Source organism: Lissotriton vulgaris, chromosome 4_1 (genome assembly GCF_964263255.1).
Source record: "Lissotriton vulgaris chromosome 4_1, aLisVul1.2, whole genome shotgun sequence".
NCBI lineage: Eukaryota > Metazoa > Chordata > Amphibia > Caudata > Salamandridae > Lissotriton > Lissotriton vulgaris.
This window is the reverse complement of record NC_141691.1, coordinates 2,131,280,312-2,131,301,762: the sequence shown is the minus strand read 5'-3', so window position 1 is coordinate 2,131,301,762 and position 21,451 is coordinate 2,131,280,312. Positions and strand designations below refer to the sequence as shown.

The 21,451-nt window shown below is 48.1% G+C and overlaps 1 protein-coding gene across 1 annotated transcript in view; it reads right to left on the bottom strand.

Moving 5' to 3' along the window:
• LOC147725211 (uncharacterized) overlaps positions 1–21,150 on the bottom strand; it is a 29,045-nt gene extending 7,895 nt beyond the window's left edge. Inside the window, exons 1-3 of the mRNA XM_086918202.1 lie at positions 20,467–21,150; positions 18,744–18,977; positions 556–705 (exon numbers count right to left, since the gene is read on the bottom strand). Of these exons, the coding sequence (XP_086774328.1) occupies positions 556–705; positions 18,744–18,977; positions 20,467–20,998 (916 nt within the window). The 5' untranslated portion in view covers positions 20,999–21,150. The remainder of the gene's footprint in view (positions 1–555; positions 706–18,743; positions 18,978–20,466) is intronic.
• Between the last annotated feature and the right edge of the window lie 301 nt (positions 21,151–21,451).

Sequence of the window (21,451 nt, the reverse complement as noted above, 5' to 3'; positions counted from 1 at the left end):
TTGTATCTTGGAGTCGAGAGACGTAAGAGGAACTCATCCTGGACGGACTACTGGCGCTGCCGTAGCTCTGTCCTGTGCACCATCGTCCTGCCTGTTGGCGCTGCCACAGCCGTCGTAACCTTCATTCTTCACCGTCGTCCGGATCTGCTGGCGAGGCCGCGGACCGTTGTAACCATCATCTTCATCGGGACCTGCTTGGCTTCTCCACGGCCCGTCGACCATCCTTCATCCATCTCGGGACCTGCTTGGCTCCTCCACGGCCCGATCAGCAACCACGCCGAGCTCGAGGATTGAGAGCTATTTAACTCATTGGTAACTAAGACTGTCCCGCTACCCTTTCTCCTCAACCAGAGATCAGAACCGAGGGGACCCCTGAGTCCAGACCTCCTTGTATCATAGCGACGTAACCTAAGAATTGCATATAAAGTCTCGTTAACCTTCAATCTTGTGTGGTGTCCGTCTGTGGGGGGGAAGTTACTTACCTGTACAGTCGTTGGAGACGGCTCTCCCTGGAGACCTCTCCCCGTAATCTCGGCCGACCCTCCCGGTCCGTCTAACAGGCTCCATCTCTGGCTGCACCTTCATCACACAGTTCTTGGTCATTTGCAAAGCTGGCCTCCACCGGTGGTGAACCGGGCTTTGTTTTTGCAATTTGAGACTCTGGTCTTTCAGTCTGGTTCCCAAGATGGCCGAGGGATCCATTCTCTGTTGAAATACAAGAAACATCACACATTAATTCATGTATTGATACTGTATCGATCACAGTGTTTCCTGACGCTATGCCCTCCGTCAACAAAGATGTGTGCTTGTGTAAACGAGTGACTCATTTACTGCAGCACCAAGGAATGCTGGTGTAAACGAGTGACTCATTTACTGCAGCACCAAGGAATGCTGGTGTAAACGAGTGACTCATTTACTGCAGCACCAAGGAATGCTGGTGTAAACGAGTGACTCATTTACTGCAGCACCAAGGAAGAGACATAGTGTCAGAAGCAGCCGGGTCCATGAGAGTGGCGGGCCCTCCATCCTTTAGTATGCACACGATCTAGAATCGCCCCCCACACAACTACAGTCAGGCTCAGCACCAACACCTGCCCTCATAGGACTTGAGTGACACCCCCTTCTATGGAAGGCACCTCTTACGGGACTAAAACCCACTCCCATCCCTAGGCAGGGATAAAATATGTGAACGAGGTCATGGGACTAAAAAACCCACTCCCATCCCTAGACAGGGATAAAATATGTGAACGAGGTCATGAGACTAAAAAACCCACTCCCATCCCTAGGTAGGGATCAAATATCTGAAAAGGAAATGGGACTAAAACCCACTCCTATCCGTTAGGCAGGGATAACCATGTCAGAAACAAGGGGATAAGGGACTGAAACCCACTCCCATGCAAACAAAACAGATATGAGGAAAGCATTAAGCGATGTTCACAAATAGCAATAACACTGTAAATGCATAGATTATTTTTCCTAAAACATTTTAGCATTAAATACAAAAGACATGACACTGAAAATGCATAAATTACTTTTTCCTGTAAAATAAAACATTTTAGAATTCAATCCTGCATGGTGCGCCTGTCAAAGCGATGGTCATAAAGACTCGGCATTTCAAGGAACAAAAATAGTACTTTTTAGGAGCTCCAGGAAACTTGTGACAGGAACGAACATTTCTGGAAAGTCGAACCCACAGAAGAGGGATAGTCTCCAATTTAAAAATGTAAAAGATTAATTGCAAATTGAGACAGTAGGTGGCAGCGTAACCTTGTGAAAGGCACTGAAATAAAACTCAGTTCCTGTTAAAATGACATCGTCCCTCCAATAAACCTCTTGCCAGCCATAAATAAAGAATACATGACAAACTTCTACACCGTAAATAAAATGTATTCTCATCACCAGATGGCTTCCAATCGGCAGTCAAAACAAAATGAGGCAGGATGCAGTCACAGTTTTCATTTTGCTTACATCACTCGCTTCTTTAAATCTTTGATGCAGGGTTGACAGTAAGGAGGCAAACTGATGGCAACGTGCACCACACTTGTAGAACAACTCGAGTGTGCCCTCAACAAAATCCTGAAACAGTCACGGTGAGGTTTTTTAATACATCACTCGAGTCCTCAAACTTGCTAATTAAAATGTCCTTGTACGAGGAAAGTAAAGCTGCAATGCCCTCAGCATTGGGCACGAAGTGGCACAAGATGGTTAGCAAATCCCTAAACAAGAAGCCTTAAAAAACCCTTCCAGAGCCCATGCAGCTGCACAGCCACACATTTAAAACTGGATGCCTTTCGCCAAAAAGTACATTTTAACCCCGCACTGGTGGGCAAAAACACAAATAGCCACTGATGACCTTTTTTTCTTATGCACTGCATATGTTTCTTGTTGCAGCATTGGCTTTCTTGTGGCTTAGAAGACTGTAAATGAAGAAGGTTCTTAACTCCAGATCGTCGCCATAAATGTAGTGGGCTGGTCCCACATGTTCAGGAGTCATAAGTAGGCGCTGTAGACGTGGTCAGGTAGAATTAGATGTAGTTTATTAAGTTCTTAGATGTAGATACAATAAGCCCCACCAGGAGCAGCCTCCGAGCTGTTCAGCCCATCCTCAACTGACCACACTCACACCAGGCCCCCGAGCACTCCACTCACACTAACATTCTAACGGGGACACTGACACCGGCTGAGCAGCTGGATCGAGAGGAGTAAAGGAACATAAGTACAACCTGAGGATACTACAGCTTTCTTGACAAAGGTTTCAATTAAAGTGAGGGAGAACACAAAGGCAACTCTTTTTTTATCCTGTTATGGCTAGACACTTCCACTGCAATGTACCACACTGTCGATACCCAAACTCTAGATGAATTCTTGCAGGAATTAAATTCAGATAACGAAAAACATTCCAGCAACTACTCACTACCAAACATAAAATGACATTCTTACGGGTGCACACTTGGAAGCAAGCCACAGAGATGACATAACGGAAGTCATCAACACAAGGAACCTTGATACTCTGTATTATGTTGAGTCTACGCAAAAGTTGTTAAGGTTTTAATAAAATGAATAATAAATTAATTAACCGTTTGCGCGCTAGCGGGTTTTTCCGCTGCGAGCTGAAGATTCGAAAATCGCGGTTTACGTGACAAAGCCAGCTCATAATGCGCGCAGCGCAGGTAACGCACATGACGAGCTGGCTTTGCCATCCGCGTCGAGGGGTTAATCTATGTGTATACCGTGATGCTCTTTTCATTAGAGACGCATCGGTCATCACAGCATCCTGCAATAACTTAGTAGAATTTCTCTTCGGACACTTCCCCTTTTGTTCCACACCCTGCTGCAGCCTTCCACGTGATTGGCCAGAGTTCAGCATCCATGTTAAACATCCGTTCTTCAGCACCTTGAGACCCTAGCTAGGATGATACGTGCGCTATACAAATACACATGTTATGTTACGTAGCCCAAGCAAAACCAACCTCATCCATACGTCCTGCATTCCACACTCCAACAGCATATTTATTGACACAGAAATACACAAAATGTAAGAAACTGTTCTAATTGTCTTCAACAAACTTAACCGCTCATCAAAGAACAAAACCATTCAACATACTCCTAACAGGCCCCGTCTCACTACCATCACTACACTGGTACCCACAGGGTGAGCACCTTTCACCGGGGATAGAATAATTTCTCCAGGTCTCGCATAGTTTCTCCAGGGCTAGCATAATTTCACACAGCTAACATAATCCAATTGGGATTACCATTGTTCACTGAGGCTAGCATCATGTCAGGAATCAGGAAACTAAACAGAACTCTGCCATTCAGATTGTAAGTGGATTGCAAAAAGGAGGTGTAAAATCAGCTAATCAGCTGGTTACTGGAGACAAAAACTTATCTAGGAGATCCTTATGGCAGAAATGGTCTCTTAAAATGGGGCCTACCTTGACTGAAGGTTACTGTTCCAGTGACTCATTTGTTGAGGCTCGAGAGCAGCGTGAAGTGCAGGCACAGACTGACTAGTGGCGCACTCCACTGACGTGTCCTCATGGAGCAGCAGCGTTCCTTGACATGGCGCGACTAGAGTAGTGTTCAGGGTTAGTTTGCGTAGCGCATGTTTGGTGGATAGTATGGGATTAGTGTCTTGCAGCGTGTCTAAAAAGTCACGCGAGCCATCTCCTGGATTTATAAATTCAGTCCGAAGTCCCGTCAGAGAATACACTCCCATCAGGCAATAAGAAAAGTGAAGTGAAAATACTTACCAGAAAGTTCCAGGGCCTCCTTGTTGCTCCGGTCACGCAAGTATCATCAGAGAAAGAATGACAGACTTGAGTGACATGTTCAGCAATTGAGCGAATACTAATTGCTTGAGCAGGTCCATTTTATGCAACAAGAACTTGTGAGAGGTCTAATGTCATTACCGTACATCTATTCTTAGCATAACGAATAAGAAAACTCTCCCAGAACTCAGACTAGGTACTGACTCTCTAGAACAGAAGAGGCGCAAAGGCTGTTAAAAGGGGCAGGCACATATTTAATAATAATAAAAAGAACGTATTAGAAATTTCTAGTGCCCAAGTTAGAAGTGAGTTCATGTTTTTGGCTTGTTTTACAGTGCACAAGTGAGCTCTTTGAAAAGATAGCTGCACAAGGACCCTGATAAGGAGACTTGTGGCAGCCCCAAGCATTAGACGAGCCAGACTCTTCTTTATCTCCCCTTCCTCTTTCCCCCCTTGGAGTCTCCTTTCATCTCGTTAAGTCATTACAGAGATTTGAGGGGTTTTGAGAGGGTTATTGGGTAGAATCGTCATTCTGCTCCACTGAAGACTGGGATTTAAAAGGGACGGTTCTGACATCTTTTCATCAGGTCTAGCATTGTGTCACCCTTCTAACACTTCTCCTATCACACCCCTTTCCCCCCTTGGCTCCTGCTGGTCTGCGCACACCTACAACCACCCTCCTTCCCTAGGCCATACTACAGTCCCCTACGTATGGATTATCTGACTTTACTGCAGAACAAACTCGCTGCTCTTTCATACGTCAAAAATTCTCCCCAAAAGATCTGGTAAACTCAACACCATCTCCAAACCCCAGAGGATTACTGGCCACCTATCTGATACCGACATTCACTCCCTTCTGCTGGCTTAGACCTCTACCTACAGGGTTTCACCATCATCGCCGTCACTATCAAGACTATTCCCTCCAACCCACTTAGAGAACCAAGTCGCAACTACAGAACCCTAAACAAGTACAACCTACTTCAAGCTCCCATTAGTCATTGACCCACAATCACCTCATGCTCAAACCCGTTAACACCGCTTACAAGAATGACTCAAACAACTCACTGCTCCCAACTGCGCCCCACACGTGATCAATTCCACTAGATATAAAACTGGACAAATACCTGAATATGCAAGAGCACCACCAACTAAATATAAAACCTTTCTGGCCCTGGATGATTTTCAGCTAGCAGTCCAATCCCTGGTCATCTCCCACTTGGATTACGGGAGCGCTACTCTGGCAAGTCTACCCAAAGTAAGGCCAACAGGGCCGGACTGGGAACCAAAACCGGCCCTGGCAAAGTTCCTGGAAGCCCCTCCACCTCCCCTGGTGGGTCCCGCCAAGCTCTTTGCCGGGGCCGGTTTTCGGCCGATTTTGTTGAAGGGCCGATTTTGCAACTACGTCCCTGTAACAAAACCGGCCCCCATCCGTGCAGCGCACCGGGGGATTGCCCGGTGCCCGCTACGGCCAGTCCGGCCCCACTACAGGCCGCACTGAGCTCAGGTGCCAGGCACATCAATGGATCCAAGAGATTCAACATTACCCCGAACTCAACCCTATGAAATGCTTCTGTTTGAGTCTAGAATCCAGCTGAAGATATAACGCATGAGGCCCTCCACTGCAACACACCCGTCCACCTGGCAAAAAAAAAACAACTATCTGGGGTAGACCACGCACCCAACCGCTGAAGCAACGCCCCCCATACCACCATCGGCACCTGGACCCCCGTCAGCACTGAAGACACCACCCGCATGATGAACACCATCCACTCCGGATCCCCTACCGACCCCTGCCCACACCACATCTTCAACAAAGCCGACTCCATCATAGCACCCCATCTCCGGGACGTCATCAACAGCTCCTTCGCTTCCGCCACCATCCCGGAGAGCTGGAAACACGTCGAGATCAGCGCCCTCCTGAAGAAACCGACCGCGGACCCCACGGACCTCAAGAACTTCCGTCCCATCTGGCTCCTCCCCTTTCCTGCCAAAGTCATCGAGAAGACCGTCAACAAACAACTCTCCGCCTTCCTCGAGACGAACGGCTACCTCGACCCCTCACAGTCCGGCTTCCGAGCAAACCACAGCACCGAGACCACCTTCATCGCTGCCACCGACGACATCAGGTCGATGCTTGACAACGGGGAAACAGCGGCCCTCATCCTCCTGGACCTCTCGGCAGCCTTTGACACGGTATCCCACCGCACACTGATACAGCGACTCAGCAACTCCGGCATCCAAGGAGCGGCCCTAGAGTGCATCATCTCGTTTCTCACCGGAAGAACCCAGAGAGTCCGCCTCCCTCCGTTCCGTTCCGAGGCCAGCCCCACCCTCTTCAACATCTACATGAACCCTCTCGCAGCCATCGCACGTCAACACAACCTCAACATCATCTCCTACGCCGACGACACCCAGCTGATTTTTTCCCTCACCAACCCCACCGCCGCCTGATCCAGACTCCAGGAGGGCATGAAAGACGTTGCAGAATGGATGAAGCTCAGCCGTCTGAAACTGAACTCAGACAAGACAGAAGTCCTCATCCTGGGACCATCCCCCTCTGCCTGGGACGACTCCTGGTGGCCCCCGGCACTGGGCACCGCACCCAAGCCTACGGACCACGCATGCAACCTGGGCGTCATCCTGGACTCCTACCTCACGATGACCAAGCAAATCAACGCAGTCTCATCAACTTGCTTCAACACCCTGCGCATGCTACGTAAGATCTTCCGATGGATCCCCACCGAAACCAGAAAGACTGTCACCCAGGCCCTGGTCACCAGCCGCCTGGACTACGGGAACACCTTCTGCGCCGGAACCACTGCCAAACTTCAGAAAAGACTCCAACGCATACAGAACACGTCTGCACGTCTCATCCTGGACGTCCCACGCCACAGCCACATCTCCGCCCACCTGAGAGACCTGCACTGGCTCCCCGTCAACAAGAGGATCACGTTCAGACTCCTCACCCACGCACACAAGGCCCTCCACGACATGGGCCGAAGTACCTCAACAGCCACCTCACGTTCCACACACCCACCCCCCAGCTCCGCCAGCCTCGCCCTCGCCTCTGTTTCATGCATTCACAAGACCACCGCCGGTGGAAGGTCCTTCTCCTACCTGGCGGCCAAAACTTGGAACTCCCTCCGAACCCACCTACGGCTGACCCAGAACCATCTTTCCTTCAGGAAACAACTCAAGACCTGACTGTTCGAGCAGTAGCAAACTCCCCCCTTCCCCCCCCCCCCCCCAACGCCTTGAGACTCTTGCGGGTGAGTAGCGCGCTATGCAAATTCGCCGATTGATTGATTGATTGATAGTCGCTCCTCACAAAGTTCTAACTCCCTGGTGCTGAGGCCACAGAAGTTCAACAAAAAGAAGACTAACAACCGATCATTCTCCGGTCTTGCCCCAAGAATATAGAACGCCCTTTCGCCAGAAACTAGGACAAACCTCTCCTTTACAATCTTCAAAAAATAATTAAACAAGCTTCTGTTGAATGGAGTCCTACGCTAGTTATACTTAATCACTGTGCAAGATCACTTACCCTGCAGACTCCTTTTGAGCCATGGATTGTCCGTGCCGCTGTGGTTTTCTGCATCTGTTTGTTGTGTTTGCATTGCTCCCTGCACGCACTTTCCTTCATGCGTTTTTGCGTTGTATGTGACCTGACTGCTTTATGTACAGCGCTCTGATACCCTGATGGGTCACGTTCGCACTTAATAAAACTCCGCAAATAAATAAATAAGGCTAGCATCGTTTCACCAGGTCTACTGTTATTTACCAGGGTGAGCATCATTTCACCAGAACTTTGCATTATTCCACCAGAGATTATATAATTTCACCAGGGCTATCATTATTAACCAGGGTGAGCATCTTTTCACCAAGGCTAGCATAATTTCACCAGGACTAGCATTGTTTCATCAGGACTACCATCGTTTCACCAGGACTAGCACTGTTTCATCAGGGCTTGCATCGTTTCACCAGGACCAGCACTGTTTCATCAGGACTAGCATCGTTTCACCAGGACCAGCACTGTTTCATCTGGACTACCATCGTTTCACCAGGACTAGCACTGTTTCATCAGGTCTAGCATCGTTTCATCAGGGCTAGCATTGTTTCACCAGGACCAGCACTGTTTCATCAGGACTAGCATTGTTTCACCAGGACTAGCACTGTTTCATTGTGTATCATTTATTTACCATCATTTTACCAGGTCTCTCATTATTTCATTATTTACCTGGGCGAGCATAATTTCACCAGGTCTAGTATCATTTCACCAGGTCTACCATAACTTTACCAGGAATATCATTTTTTACCAAGGTGAGATTCATTTTCTCAGCACTAGCAGAATTTCCTCGCAGCAAGTATTGTTTCACCAGAGCTGGCATGATTTCACCAGGGATGGCAACTTTTCACTAGGGAAGGCAACGTTTCACCAGGGATGGCAACGTTTCACCAGGGACGGCAACGTTTCACCAGGGATGGCAACGTTTCACCGGGATGGCAGCGTTTCACTAGGGAAGGCAACGTTTCATCAGAGGGAAAGACGGGGGTGGGGTCGCCCTGATTGCCCGTACTGGTCTCCACTTCCAGGTACTTCCCTCCCCTCCCATATCAGCGGTCGACTATTTAGTTGTGCGTTCTGCTTCCTTTCGGACCCCCATCACGTGTGTGCTAATCTATCGCCCACCCCAGCCCAGTCCACACTTTACCCCAGCCCTTCAAGACTTCCTTGCCACATTGGTTGTTAATAATGCATCTGTTCTGGTTCTAGGGGACTTCAATTTTTGTCCCAATGACCCGGCGGAAGACGCTATGTCCAGAGACTTTACCCAGCTGGGAACATTGTTGCAATTAGTGCAAAATCAGGCTGCTCGCCTGATTTATGGGCTACCCAAATCCCACCACATCACTCCCATACTCAAATCACTACACTGGCTACCCATCAAAGAACGGGCTCTCTTTAAGCTGGGATGCACGACCTTTCAGGCTCAAGCGGGGTCTGCCCCCGCGTTTATCTCTTCTGCTATCACGGCCTACCGTCCTTGCAGAGAGCTACGCTCCTCTACCAAGTCCCTTCTCTCTGTACCTCGCTTCAAGAAAAGCAGGTCAGGAGGCCTGAAATTCTCTGTCCTTGCCCCTACTTTTTGGAACGCGATCCCCTCTGCTATCAGATCTGCTCCTTCCTATATTGAGTTCCGAAAGGCTCTCAAAACGTATCTCTTTCTACAAGCCTTCCCATCCTAGTCCTATGCGCCCCGCCATTGGGTTCTCAGCTTCCCCCCAGCGCCAAGAAACCGCTTGGTAGACGTGCGCTTTATAAATTCTTTTAAATTCAAATTCAAATTCACCAGGGATGGCAATGTTTCACCAGGGTTGGCAACGTTTCACCACGGCTGGCAACGTTTCACCAGGGATGGCAACGTTTCACCAGGGATGGCAACCTTTCACCAGGGATGGCAACCTTTCACCAGGGATGGCAACGTTTCACCATGGATGGCAACGTTTCACCATGGATGGCAACGTTTCACCATGGATGGCAACGTTTCACCAGGGTTGGCAACGTTTCACCAGGGTTGGCAACGTTTCACCAGGGATGGCAACGTTTCACCAGGGATGGCAACCTTTCACTAGGGATGGCAACCTTTCACCAGGGATGGCATCGTTTCACCAGGGATGGCAACGTATCACCAGGGATGGCAACCTTTCACTAGGGATGGCAACCTTTCACCAGGGATGGCATCGTTTCACCAGGGATGGCAACGTTTCACCAGGGATAGCAATGTTTCACCAGGGTCGGCATCGTTTCACCAGGTCTGGCATCACTTTGGGTGAGCATCTTTTCAATAGGGCTAGCATTGTTTCTAGTATTGTTTCACCAGGGCTAGCATAAGTTCACCATGCCCAGCTCTACAACACACCAACCCATTCACCCGTCATTGGAAATGCTCCAAACAACAATTCTTTTCAAACACTTCCCTATCCCCAACTTTGACCAACAGTAGCTCTTTACTATACAAGCTGAAGTTGAAAAACTCATGCATGAAAGAATTCTAATTCTCTAACCAACTTGGAACTCTGGAATACTTAATAAATCCCAGCAACATCAGTAGATGATGACCTACAAAACCCAGGTATCCATCACTTCAGGCCGTCTAAAGCAATCTACTGAAAGGCATCCATTTAAGGCGATGCTGGTAACTACAAGGCACTCTTCAACGCAAACAGAGGCAGTACCACACCCTTCCCTGACATTAAGAAAAGTAACATGAATCTCTTACAGGATAAAGTAAGCAAGATGAGACCGTACAAAAGATAGGAAAACAAATTAATTTCCCAAACCTCTCCACTTGGTATCTCAGCCTATGCCCGAAATACAAATTCAATTTAATTTTTAACTAAGTGACTTCCCCCTCCCACAAAGTAAGTGCCCACTCTACCCATTATGGGCTATTTTCCTTGTCCGTATGCTCCCATGTCCCTTTCCACTCACTTTCCACTCACTTTCCATTGTCAGTGTACTCACTCAGCTCCTCCCGTTTACCTCCTGGTATCAGCTCGCTCTCCCTGGCAGTCCCGCCTTCCCTCCATTGTCAGCGCGCTCACTCAGCACCTTCCATTCACCCTGTTGTCACCTGTGCACAAATTACATTTTTTATTCAAAGGGGCGGGTCCTACAGGGAACCCAAATCCCCACCCTCATGCTCAACCTGCTCCCTTATGGGCTCTTGGACCACGTCTCCAAGTCCTGTAATGCCTGTAGCAACATTTTCTTTCATGCTGAAGCCAGTCAATCAACTTTCTCGGAACCACAGTGCTGACAAGGCCCAAGGGAAAAATGATTTTTGGTACAATCACAGACATATTCCGAATCTCCGGAAAATGCTGGAGAGATGCATTAGGGAGACCGTAAATAAGCGCGTCACAGTGGTCAATGTGTGCGAAGACAACAACACCAACCACAGCTTTATCAGCAGATACAAGTAACTAACGAGGGAGGGACCCTTGAGTGATGCCAGACTCATATCAATACCTTCTAGCTTGATCTGAAGGGCTTTAGGTATAAAAAATGTGAGAAGTTGCTAAAAAAAAGGCAGCCATTTTGATGCTGACCCTCTGGCGCCAATACTGCTAGATAGTAAATTAGAGTCCCATTTCAAATTTTGTCACAGTCAAACTTGGATCTAACCGAATCAGGAAGGCCGACGTCCATGGTCCATCCTCAAGCGCAAGTGAATGATAACAGCCAATAAAGCAGCCCGGTACCAAGTAAAGGATTAAATCTATCCTGGTAGGTATGAAGCAGATTGTTCAATTCAATGTAGGTGTACAGACAGCTATTTACCCCTTTTTCCAAGATGTTAGCTGGGTATGTATAAGAAGTCAGGTTCCTGGGTGACTGGGATATGAGGCCTGGCCAAGCAGTAACCACAATGCTAGTCAGGGTAAGACACAAGTAAATCCGAAATAATCCTGAGTTCACTCTCTGATAGCTTGGCACAGATCAATAAGTCTTAACTCAGGGGCAATGAGTAAAGTATTAGTGCAACACTTCAAACAGTAAAACTGGAAACACCACACAAAAGAAGTCCACTGCAGATTAGAAAAATAGAGCTTCAGCTAATAAATAAAATAAGGCAAGAACTACAAAAATCCAATACGTAAAACTTGAGTTCTGAATTTTAAAAGATTAAACTGGAAAATAGCACTTAGAAACAGGAGTGCCAACCAGGGATATCTGGTCGCGCCGGACCCGAATAAAGTCCAAAGTTTAGGCCGACCGCGATGAAGTGCAGACCAGCGACAGGGAGCCAGTTACATCAGCTGAACCAAAGCACCATAAATCAAGGTTGCAAAGCATTTGCGTGGATCTGAGGCTAAGATGTGTCACACAGCAGAGGAAATGAGTCGGTCCCGAGATGCAACAGGGCTGCAGTGCGAAGTCCTGATGCATCAACATTGAAGAGCCTGTTGACATAGCTTTCGATGCGAAGGCTGGGGTAGAGGATGATAGATGCAACAGAGATGATGTATCAGTTCCGATGAGCGGTGAAGTTGCGATGCAGAGGTTCAGCGTCATAGACATGACTGCCGTTGACGAGGGATGGAAGGAGCTCGTGTTGGGAAAAGCACTGCGCAGTGGCAGTTCCGAAGGCAATGCATGAGTCCCAATATGAGAGAAGCAGAAATAATGCAAGGCTTTTGCGAAAGGTCCGATCCGCATAACAGCAGCGATCTGCCAGTTCTGCATGAAGATGTGCCATTCAGCTAAGGGGATGCGTTGATTCTGCTTGGGGATGTGGCTCTCAGCTTAGGATGTGTTATTTCCACAGGAAAAAACACCTTAGGCCCACTTCCAAGGGTCCAGGACTGAGGAGATACAACGTGGCAGGGAAGACTCACAAATGGCAGAGTCTAGGTAAAGAAGCAGGTTGATTGGAAGACTTTTATGTCCCTGATACTACAAATCAAGAGGCCACCAAACTAGCCCTTGGGGTCACTCTGGGTTTATCAATCAATCAATCAATCAATCAATCAATCAATCACAGTATTTATAGAGCGCACTACACACCCGCGAGGGTCTCAAGGTGCTAAAGGTGGGGGGGCCTGTTGCTACTGCTCGAAGAGCCAGGCCTTGAGGAGCCTCCTGAAGGCGAGCAGGTCCTGGGTCTGCCGTAGGTGGGTGGGGAGGGTGTTCCAGGTCCTGGCCACGAGGAAGGAGAAGGATCTGCCTCCGAAGGTGCTTCGTTGGATTCGGGGGACAGCGGCAAAGGCGAGGCTCGCAGAACGGAGCTGGCGGGCGGGGTGTAGAAGTTGAGTCTGCCGTTCAGGTATGCTGGTCCAAAGTTGTGGAGCGCTTTGTGTGCGTGGTTTAGGAGTTTGAAGGTGATCATCTTTTTGATGGGGAGCCAGTGCTGGTCTCTCAGGTGAGGGGTGATGTGGCTGCGGCGGGGGAGGTTAAGGATCAGGCGGGCCGAGGCGTTCTGGATGCGTTGTAGTCGTTGTAGGTGTTTGGTGGGGATTCCGGCGAAGAGTGCGTTGCCGTAGTCCACCCAGCTGCTGACGAGGGGTTGTGTCACCGTTCTTCTGGTTTCGATAGGGATCCACTTGTAGATCCTGTGGAGCATGCGGAAGGTGTTGAAGCAGGAGAAGGAGACGGAGTTGACCTGCTTGGACATGGAGAGGGAGGAGTTAAGGATGAATCCCAAGTTGCGTGCGTGGTCCGTAGGTGTCGGAGCTGTTCCTAGTGCAGTCGGCCACCAGGAGTCGTCCCAGGCAGACGGAGATGGGCCGAGGATGAGGACTTCTGTCTTGTCAGAGTTCAGTTTCAGGCGGCTGTTCCTCATCCACTCGGCGAGTGCCTTCATAACCTCGTGGAGGTTGGTTTTGGCGGTGTGCGGGTCCTTGGTGAAGGGAGAGGATGAGCTGGGTGTCGTCGACGTAGGAGATGATGTTCAGGTCGTGTTGGCGGGCCACTTGTGCGAGGCGGGCCATGTAGATGTTGAACAGCGTCGGGCTGAGGGATGAGCCCTGGGGAACGCCGCAGATGAGGTTGGTTGTTTCTGCTCTGTAGGGTGGGAGGCGGACTCTCTGGGTTCTGCCCGTGAGGAAGGAGGATGTCCAGTCAAGGGCTTTCTCCCAGATTCTGCCTTCATGGAGGCGCAATCTCAGCAGGCGGTGGCAGACCGTGTCGAAGGCGGCAGACAGGTACAGGAGGATGAGGGCAGAGGTTTCCCCGTTGTCTAGTTGGCGTCGGATGTCGTGTGTGGCGGCGATGAGGGCTGTTTCGGTGCTGTCGTTCCGTCTGACTCCTGATTGCGATGGGTCTAGGATATTGTTGTCTTCAAGGTGGCGGGTCAGCTGTATGTTGGCGATCTTCTCGATGACCTTCGGCGGGAAGGGGAGCAGGGAGATGGGCCGGAAGTTCTTGAGGTCTTTGGGGTCTGCCTTGGGCTTCTTGAGGAGGGCGTTGATTTTGGCGTGCTTCCACCTCTCCAGGAATGTCGTGAGTCGAAGGAGATGTTGATGACTTTCTGTAGTTGGGGTGCAATGGTAGCGTCTGCTTTGTTGAACATGTGGTGTGGGCAGGGGTCTGCTGGTGATCCCAAGTGGATGGCGTTCATGATCTTGCGTGTTTCGGTGTTGCTTACGTGGGCCCATGAGGTCAGAAGGTTGGTGTTGTTCGGAGAGGGGTCTCTAGAGGTTGGGGTGGTCGGAACGTTGAAGCTGTCGTGGATGTCGATAATCTTGCGGTGACAAAAAGTGGCCAGTGAGTCGCATAGTTCTTGCGAGGGTGGGATGTCGTTGGTGTTGGAGCTGGGGTTCAAGAGTTCCTTTATGATGCTGAAGAGTTCTTTGCAGTCGTGTGCGTTATTGTCCAGGCGGGATTTGAAGGAGGATCTTTTGGTTGTTCTGATGAGCTGGTGATGTCTGCGGGTGGCGTCCTTGAGGGCCGTGTGGTTGTCCGGCGTGCGCTCATGGAGCCAGAACTTTTCCAGCTTCTGACACGTGTGTTTGGAGGTCCGGAGTTCCTCAGCGAACCAGGCGGCCTTTTTGCTGGGAAGGTTGATGAGTGGTTTCTTTAGCGGGGCGAGAGTGTTGGCGCAGTCTTCGATCCAATGTCTGAGCTTCCGGGCAGCAGTGTCTGGGTCGGTGGGGTCGCCAGGAGGGTTCAGAGCAAGGATGGAGGTCAGCTGGTCCTTGGTGACTTTGCCCCAGCAGCGACGGGGCAGCTGTTGGGTGCGGTGGTGCGTGGTTGGCTTCTTGAAAGTGAAGTGGATGCATCGGTGGTCGGTCCAGTGAAGTTCGGTGGTGTAGTTGAAAGTGACGTGGGTGCTTGTAGAGAAGATGGGGTCGAGAGTGTAGATGGTGGCCTGGGTGGGTACGGTGACGAGTTGTCGGAGTCCGAGATTGGCAATGTTGTCAATCAGGGTGGCGGAGCTGGAGTCTGTTGGTTTAAGTGATTCAGGTCAAGACTTCCTCACCAGAGGGCAGCATGCAACACACCAAGGCTGGAAATCAGCAAATCAGCAGTCCAGCAGAGGTGCGGTCCTTATCTAGGTCTTTGTGTGGGGACAGGACACAAGCCTATTCAGGTGTAAATGAGGCTGGGTCCAGCTCCTCCCTCACATCCTGCCAGGATGGCCCATCAAGTTACCTAAGCTCCCATTGTATGTGGTTGTCTAGGGGGAATACATAAAGCCCAACTGTAACCCACCCCAGACGTGGTCAGAGACAGGTAGAGGGTAACAAATGGCTAAAGTAAAAAACTGCAAACTTTCTAAAAGTGTATTTGACAAAGTGGTAGGCCCTGGATCACACAGTAGACTGGGCAAATAACATTCATCATACAAAAGATTATCGAGCTGGCAATTTTGATGCTGCTTTCTATTTTGTCTTCTTAAAAATATGCAAACCAGTGGTTAAATGAAATCGTTTGTGTTTTCAGACCAGATGGTTGGCAACACGAGCGATTATACACTTTCGAAAAAACACGACCTCAGCAGGTACTGAGTGTGCTTTAGTCATAATTTGATACATTTGTAAAGGAAGGGCAATATATTAAAATATCCTCCTTTTTTTTGTTTTTTTAGACATTTTCAGTCGTAGCCCTGAAGATAGTCCCCTAAATTGTAATGGGACTTAAAAAGCATTGGCACGTATTACCCAAGGGGAAAAGGAGTCTTTCGTCAAATAAAGATAGCCTCACAGAGGAACCATCATTGAATATGTGATCTGTTCGCAACCCTCGAATGTGGTCTAAACCTGACAGTGAACTGTTGAAGAGGGTTGCTGTTAAAAAGCAGACTGGTCTAATTTTCAAAACTTTTTCTGTTATTTGTGTTTTTGTCACATGAAATTAATCTGTTATTTCTGTTTAAGTTATTGTGTTATTTTTGCGTTATGTGCTGATGTAAGCAAGAGGTGTAATCTTGATCTGCTCTAAAATGAATTACCTGAATAATTACAAAAAATTATGTAACTCAATTCATTCAGAAGTTTGGTCTTAGGTTGCTAATGGAAAGCAGCATCAAAATTGCCCGCTAGATAATCTTTTGTATGATGAACTTTCTAAAAGCGGCATTTTCAGAATTGTAATTTAAAATCCGACTTTACCATAAATTTGAATTTTAAATTAGGATTTTAAATCAGGATTCCAGAGGCACCAGACCTGGAGGTTTTATCTTTTCCCAATTGGAATTTACACTGAAATGTAATACGGTAATCCTAATGTTATCCTACGGAAGAGATAGGTCTTGCTGTAATGCAAAACGACTTTGAGAGTTGTTCACTAAAGGGACATGCAAAGCGTTAACATGTATGTCCTCCCTCGTAAAGGGTGCTGGTTTCCGGTCCAGGGAGGACCTGGCTTGGCAGTTCGGGCTGGACTGTTCCCATGAGGCACAGGGTCAAGACTGATTTGCATATGGCCATGTCTGAACTGGGGTGGTGTGGTGAGCAAAAGAATGATGGATGTAACCCAGATCTCTTGACTGGGGGTGAATGTTTTGATTTGTTTTGCATACTGTCCACCAACTGTGTGTCTTTTGCTAACTTTTAAATACATTGCATCGTGCTCCCTGGGTTGTGAAGGGCCTACTCTGGGGTGGGCTTTATGTAAACAATAGGGAATCTTTGGGCCTGGCAAGAGGTTTATTTTGCCAAGTCGACATGGCAGTGTACACAGAACACACAGGCTCTGCAGTGGCAGACCTGAGACATGGTTTAAGGGCTACCTAAGTGGGTGGAACAATCAGAGTTGCAGGCCCACTAGTAGCTTTTAATTTACAGCCCCTAGATGCAGGGGGTAACACTTTTCTGGGGACTTATAAGTAAATTAAAGATACCAATTGGGGATGGACCAATATTACCATGTTTAGGGTAGAGAGCACAAGCACTTTAGCAGTGGTAAAGTGCGAAGATCCTAATACCAACAAAAACAAGGTCAGAAAAGTGGAGGAGGCAGGTAAAACACTGGGGGAAGATCACTCTAATGCTGTCAGGTCTATCAATGGGGAACTAAAAAATTGGCAAAAAATGTGCGAATATTTTGAGATGAGTAGTTGTCTTCTTCGGCAGAGGGACCACGAGGGCTTCTTTCCGAATCTGAGGGATCGCAGCAGGAGTTAGGGCGGCTTTGGGCAAACGAAGAACATGAGAAGATACCTCTTTACCCTTTTACAATATTGCTGTCGGGCAACGGTTTTCAGGAGAGGCAGATTTAAAAAAGGCTCATAAAGCACTTAACCTCCTCTAAACTCAAAGGCAAAAGGTCTGCAGAGTGGGTAAAGGATGAGAGACATTAGAGAAGTGCGGGCCTTGCCATTACAAACTGGCCTAGAGGAAGAAGGACTGGAGCAGCTAACCAATGATCAATAGATCTATAAAGAGTAGAGACAGATTCACATAGCTCCAAAGAAGGTTTTAAGATGGATTTCAAGGAGAGGGAAGGAGCAGATGTTTCACTATATTGGATATTTCCTTAGGCTGACTGTCAGCTGATAGGATAGAATTAGCGTCCTAATTCATTTGAACTATTTTACAAAGCACCTTATATTACTAGATTACAGAAGGGTAAAGTTTTTTAACTTTCAAACTGTAGTCTATCCCCAAACTACTTTCAATTGCTTTATAGTACTTGGCTGTCCTCATGTCAGAAGTTGATACTCCCTTCGGTAGGCAAACTGTCCTGCTGCTTGACATCAAAAGCAAACTTTGGAGCACAGTCACCCGTGTTGCCGGGGAGACCTGCCGTGACGACCGACATAAACCGCTGGGATCAAGAGCGGCTAGGAGACGGCATGCTGTTGTATGGGGGAGCTTCACAAAGCTGGAACACTGCATGGTCTGTCCAAGGAAGTTGAATAAGACATCTGCCTTAAGCAAGCTCAATTAGGAGAAAAGCAAGACAAGGAGAAGGCCGGCAGCGAGAGTGGGTGGGACGCGATTTGGCTCAAACCAAAAGAATTTAACACATTCCTCAGAGGATAGACTTCCGTCAAGGATTTTGATTCTAGCCATAAGTTAAAACCAGCTAGCGGGATAATAATATTATTATACCTGGAGGCACGGTAGGGAGAGCAGAAACGGGGTGCTGATCCAGACACATCGAGCCAGACAGCAGAATATGGAAGCAGAGTATTTCAGAGGCATCAAAATAAGACAATAATTACCTGTTTGCTAGCAGCGTGCAAATGAGAAAACATGAAAAAAACTATATACATATACCATATAAAATAATTATTGAACATATAAAGTGGAAACCAGTAGGGGTCTACTAATTCCAAGCCATATTACATCTGGAAAGGAGAGGAATGGGCTTGGCCACACACAAGGACTTCAAGCGACACTATCGGTGAGTACCCAGATGCGCAGCTGTCATTTCCAATACTGAGAGATTTAAATGCCCAAAGGACGTTCACTTGTTCATTGATAAACTCTCAGTTGTAGTTAGGACTATCTCATGGGTACCTGGAAAGGGGTTTTTGGTCCTCTTGTGATACTGGAAGCCACATTCTTCGGTCCCAGGAGATGTTTCTGAACTTTCAATGTCAAACCCGTTGCTCTTGGCTGTCCGCTGCGTCTTGTAACCTCGTCGACCTCGAACAAGCGGTTTCTCATCTGCAGGGGAGTCATCCATCCTTACGTTCCCATCAGACGACGTGTCCTTATTTGGTATCTTGACAGCATTCATAGTCTCCGATCCTGTCCAGGAAAAATAAAACACTGTAAGTGCACAGCCAGCCTGTGTCTGTAGATCCATTCAGTACCACAAAACACTGCCAATATGAGGAGCAGCTAATAATGAGGCCATATATGGATTATAATAGAGGTGCAACAAAGCGTAACTCAGCAGGACGGTAAACGCTCCTGAGCGCATGACTAGGGAATCCTTGTAGATCTTCAGACCTTTAACCTGCTTAGAAAGTGGTTTCTAAAAGGCAGGACCTATTAAATCAGAACAGCTAGACACACTGATTCCTTTCACCAGGACCCACAACCAAATGATTCAGTTTCCTAGTAAAGACCCACCTTTGAGTTGGTGTAATAGCACCACTCCCGAAGGTTCGACATCTGCACATGAGTAAACCATTCATTATAGCTGAAAATCTTCAGTGATACAGCAACGGCCCAACCATGTTTGATTTTCAAAGCCTTCGTGGTGGATGGATGGAAGCTTTCGAGGCGTTACCGGGCACCGGAGCTGAAAGATCTGCACGGACCCCCCCAACTTAAAAGCAGGTAGAGGTGGGATTCATCCCGCAACACCTATTAGACTGACTACAAGAGCAACTTGTCTCCAAAATCAGAACACCTCCTCTATCCCCATTGTGGGAAAAACACACCTTTGGACAAAGGGTCCCCCAAGAGTTTGTGCACCTTTGGGTTCTTGTCCACACCCATATGAACCTCCAGCAGTGAAGAGTTCCTTCCAAAAGCAGGCACATCCAGGGCACTTTAATTGTGACAGAATCACCTATGCTGCTAGAGGTGGAGCCACAGGCACCAGAGAGAAGTACTGTGTGGGTAGGGTACTGAAAAACGCCCCTGGCAAGTAAGACATACTTGTGTACTGGACACTAAAGGCCGAGCAAAGCTCACCTGGGGCTGGGCTGTACTTGCTGGCGGTTTGAATTGCTTTAGCCAGCGCTTGCAAGCCTTTCTTTCTTTCTTTTTTTTTAATAGGAGACACATCAACGCTATAAACAGGATGGCAGAGCACAAAGTATAACAGAAATCAGTTTTCGAGGTAAACATAGTGGCTGTAAAATATATACTTAACATATGTTGCATCCATGGGCAATCAGGCCAGATTATGATGGTCTCTGCATTATCACGAACCCTAGACAGAACTCTATAAACACAAGAAGGTAATGTGGCAAGAAAATACCCCAAATCATTTGCTGCAGGAGTTTCCATCAGGATTGTGGGATTCAACAGCATGGAATGCTGATCCTTGCCTGATATGGATTACAAATGTGCACATAAAAGACAGATTCACACTCGAGTTGGATCTTGGTGGTGAATAAATATTAAGATTTGAGTTATGGCAGGACTTTGTAATCTTTTGATAGAAAAGAGCAGCACACGCATTGCCGCAATCTAACAATTCCAAGTCACGTGTGTGACTGGCCATGCCTTTCCAGGAGGTCTATGTACACCAAGGCTTTAGTAGATAAAAAGATTCTCCTACCTCTATCCGGAATGTCTTTCTTTTGGAGCGGTGAGTTGGTAACAGACCTGTCATCTTCAGGTTCCAATGAGCTGTAAAAGTCCTCGACTAACTGGACTGTGATGTCGATGGATGCGACTCTGTGAAGCCTTAGCCAATCCTGCGCCGCAACAGGCAAGATCTGGATAAACTGCTCGACCACGATGAGCTCCACAATGTCGGCGGGGCTGCGGAGCTCTGGTTTCAACCACTTCGAACACCAATCGTGCAGCTGGTTGGCTATCACCAGTGGTTTTGCATTGTTAGTAAAAGTGAGGCTCCGGAACATTTGTCTGTATCTTTCAGCGCTCATTCCTGGAGGTTCCAGAAGTTCTTTCTTCAAGCATGTACTTTCATCACCGGCACCATGTGGCAAGCCTTGACAATCAGTTTGGGTTCTTCTTGGAAGTAATGGAGCCAGGAGGGGGGTCATCTGGTCTTCAGGGGACACAGGACCCTTCGGTTTATGATCAAAAGCTATCTGCGAGGTGTCTGGCTCACTGCTCGGCTCCATCTTGATGCCTTGGACTCGAGCATGCAACTCCTGCTCTTTAGTACTGAGCTGCTACAGGGCTTGCCTCGCTCTCCGCTCCCTCATTGGGATCTATCCTCAGTGACACAGTATGGACGCTTCCTCCTCCACCCAGGATGTTGCGCCAGAAAACACAAAGGCCAGTCCCCCAACATCAGTGACTTATTGCGATTCTGATGCTTCGTTCCCTAAGGAATTCTTCAGCGGGTAGAATCTGTGTCAGGACTGTGCTGTGCAAGGCCCCTGCAAGGAGAAACGGAACGTGAGACATAAAATAATCTGACTCCTCAGATCCCTCATGTGTAAGAGAACAGCAGCCCAGACTGAGGCACTGGACATGTCTACAATCACCCAGTGCATCAGACATAGCGCACTGCAGCACACTTACTGCTGGATGTCTGTACTTACAGCAGAACACTCACGGCAGAGACCGCT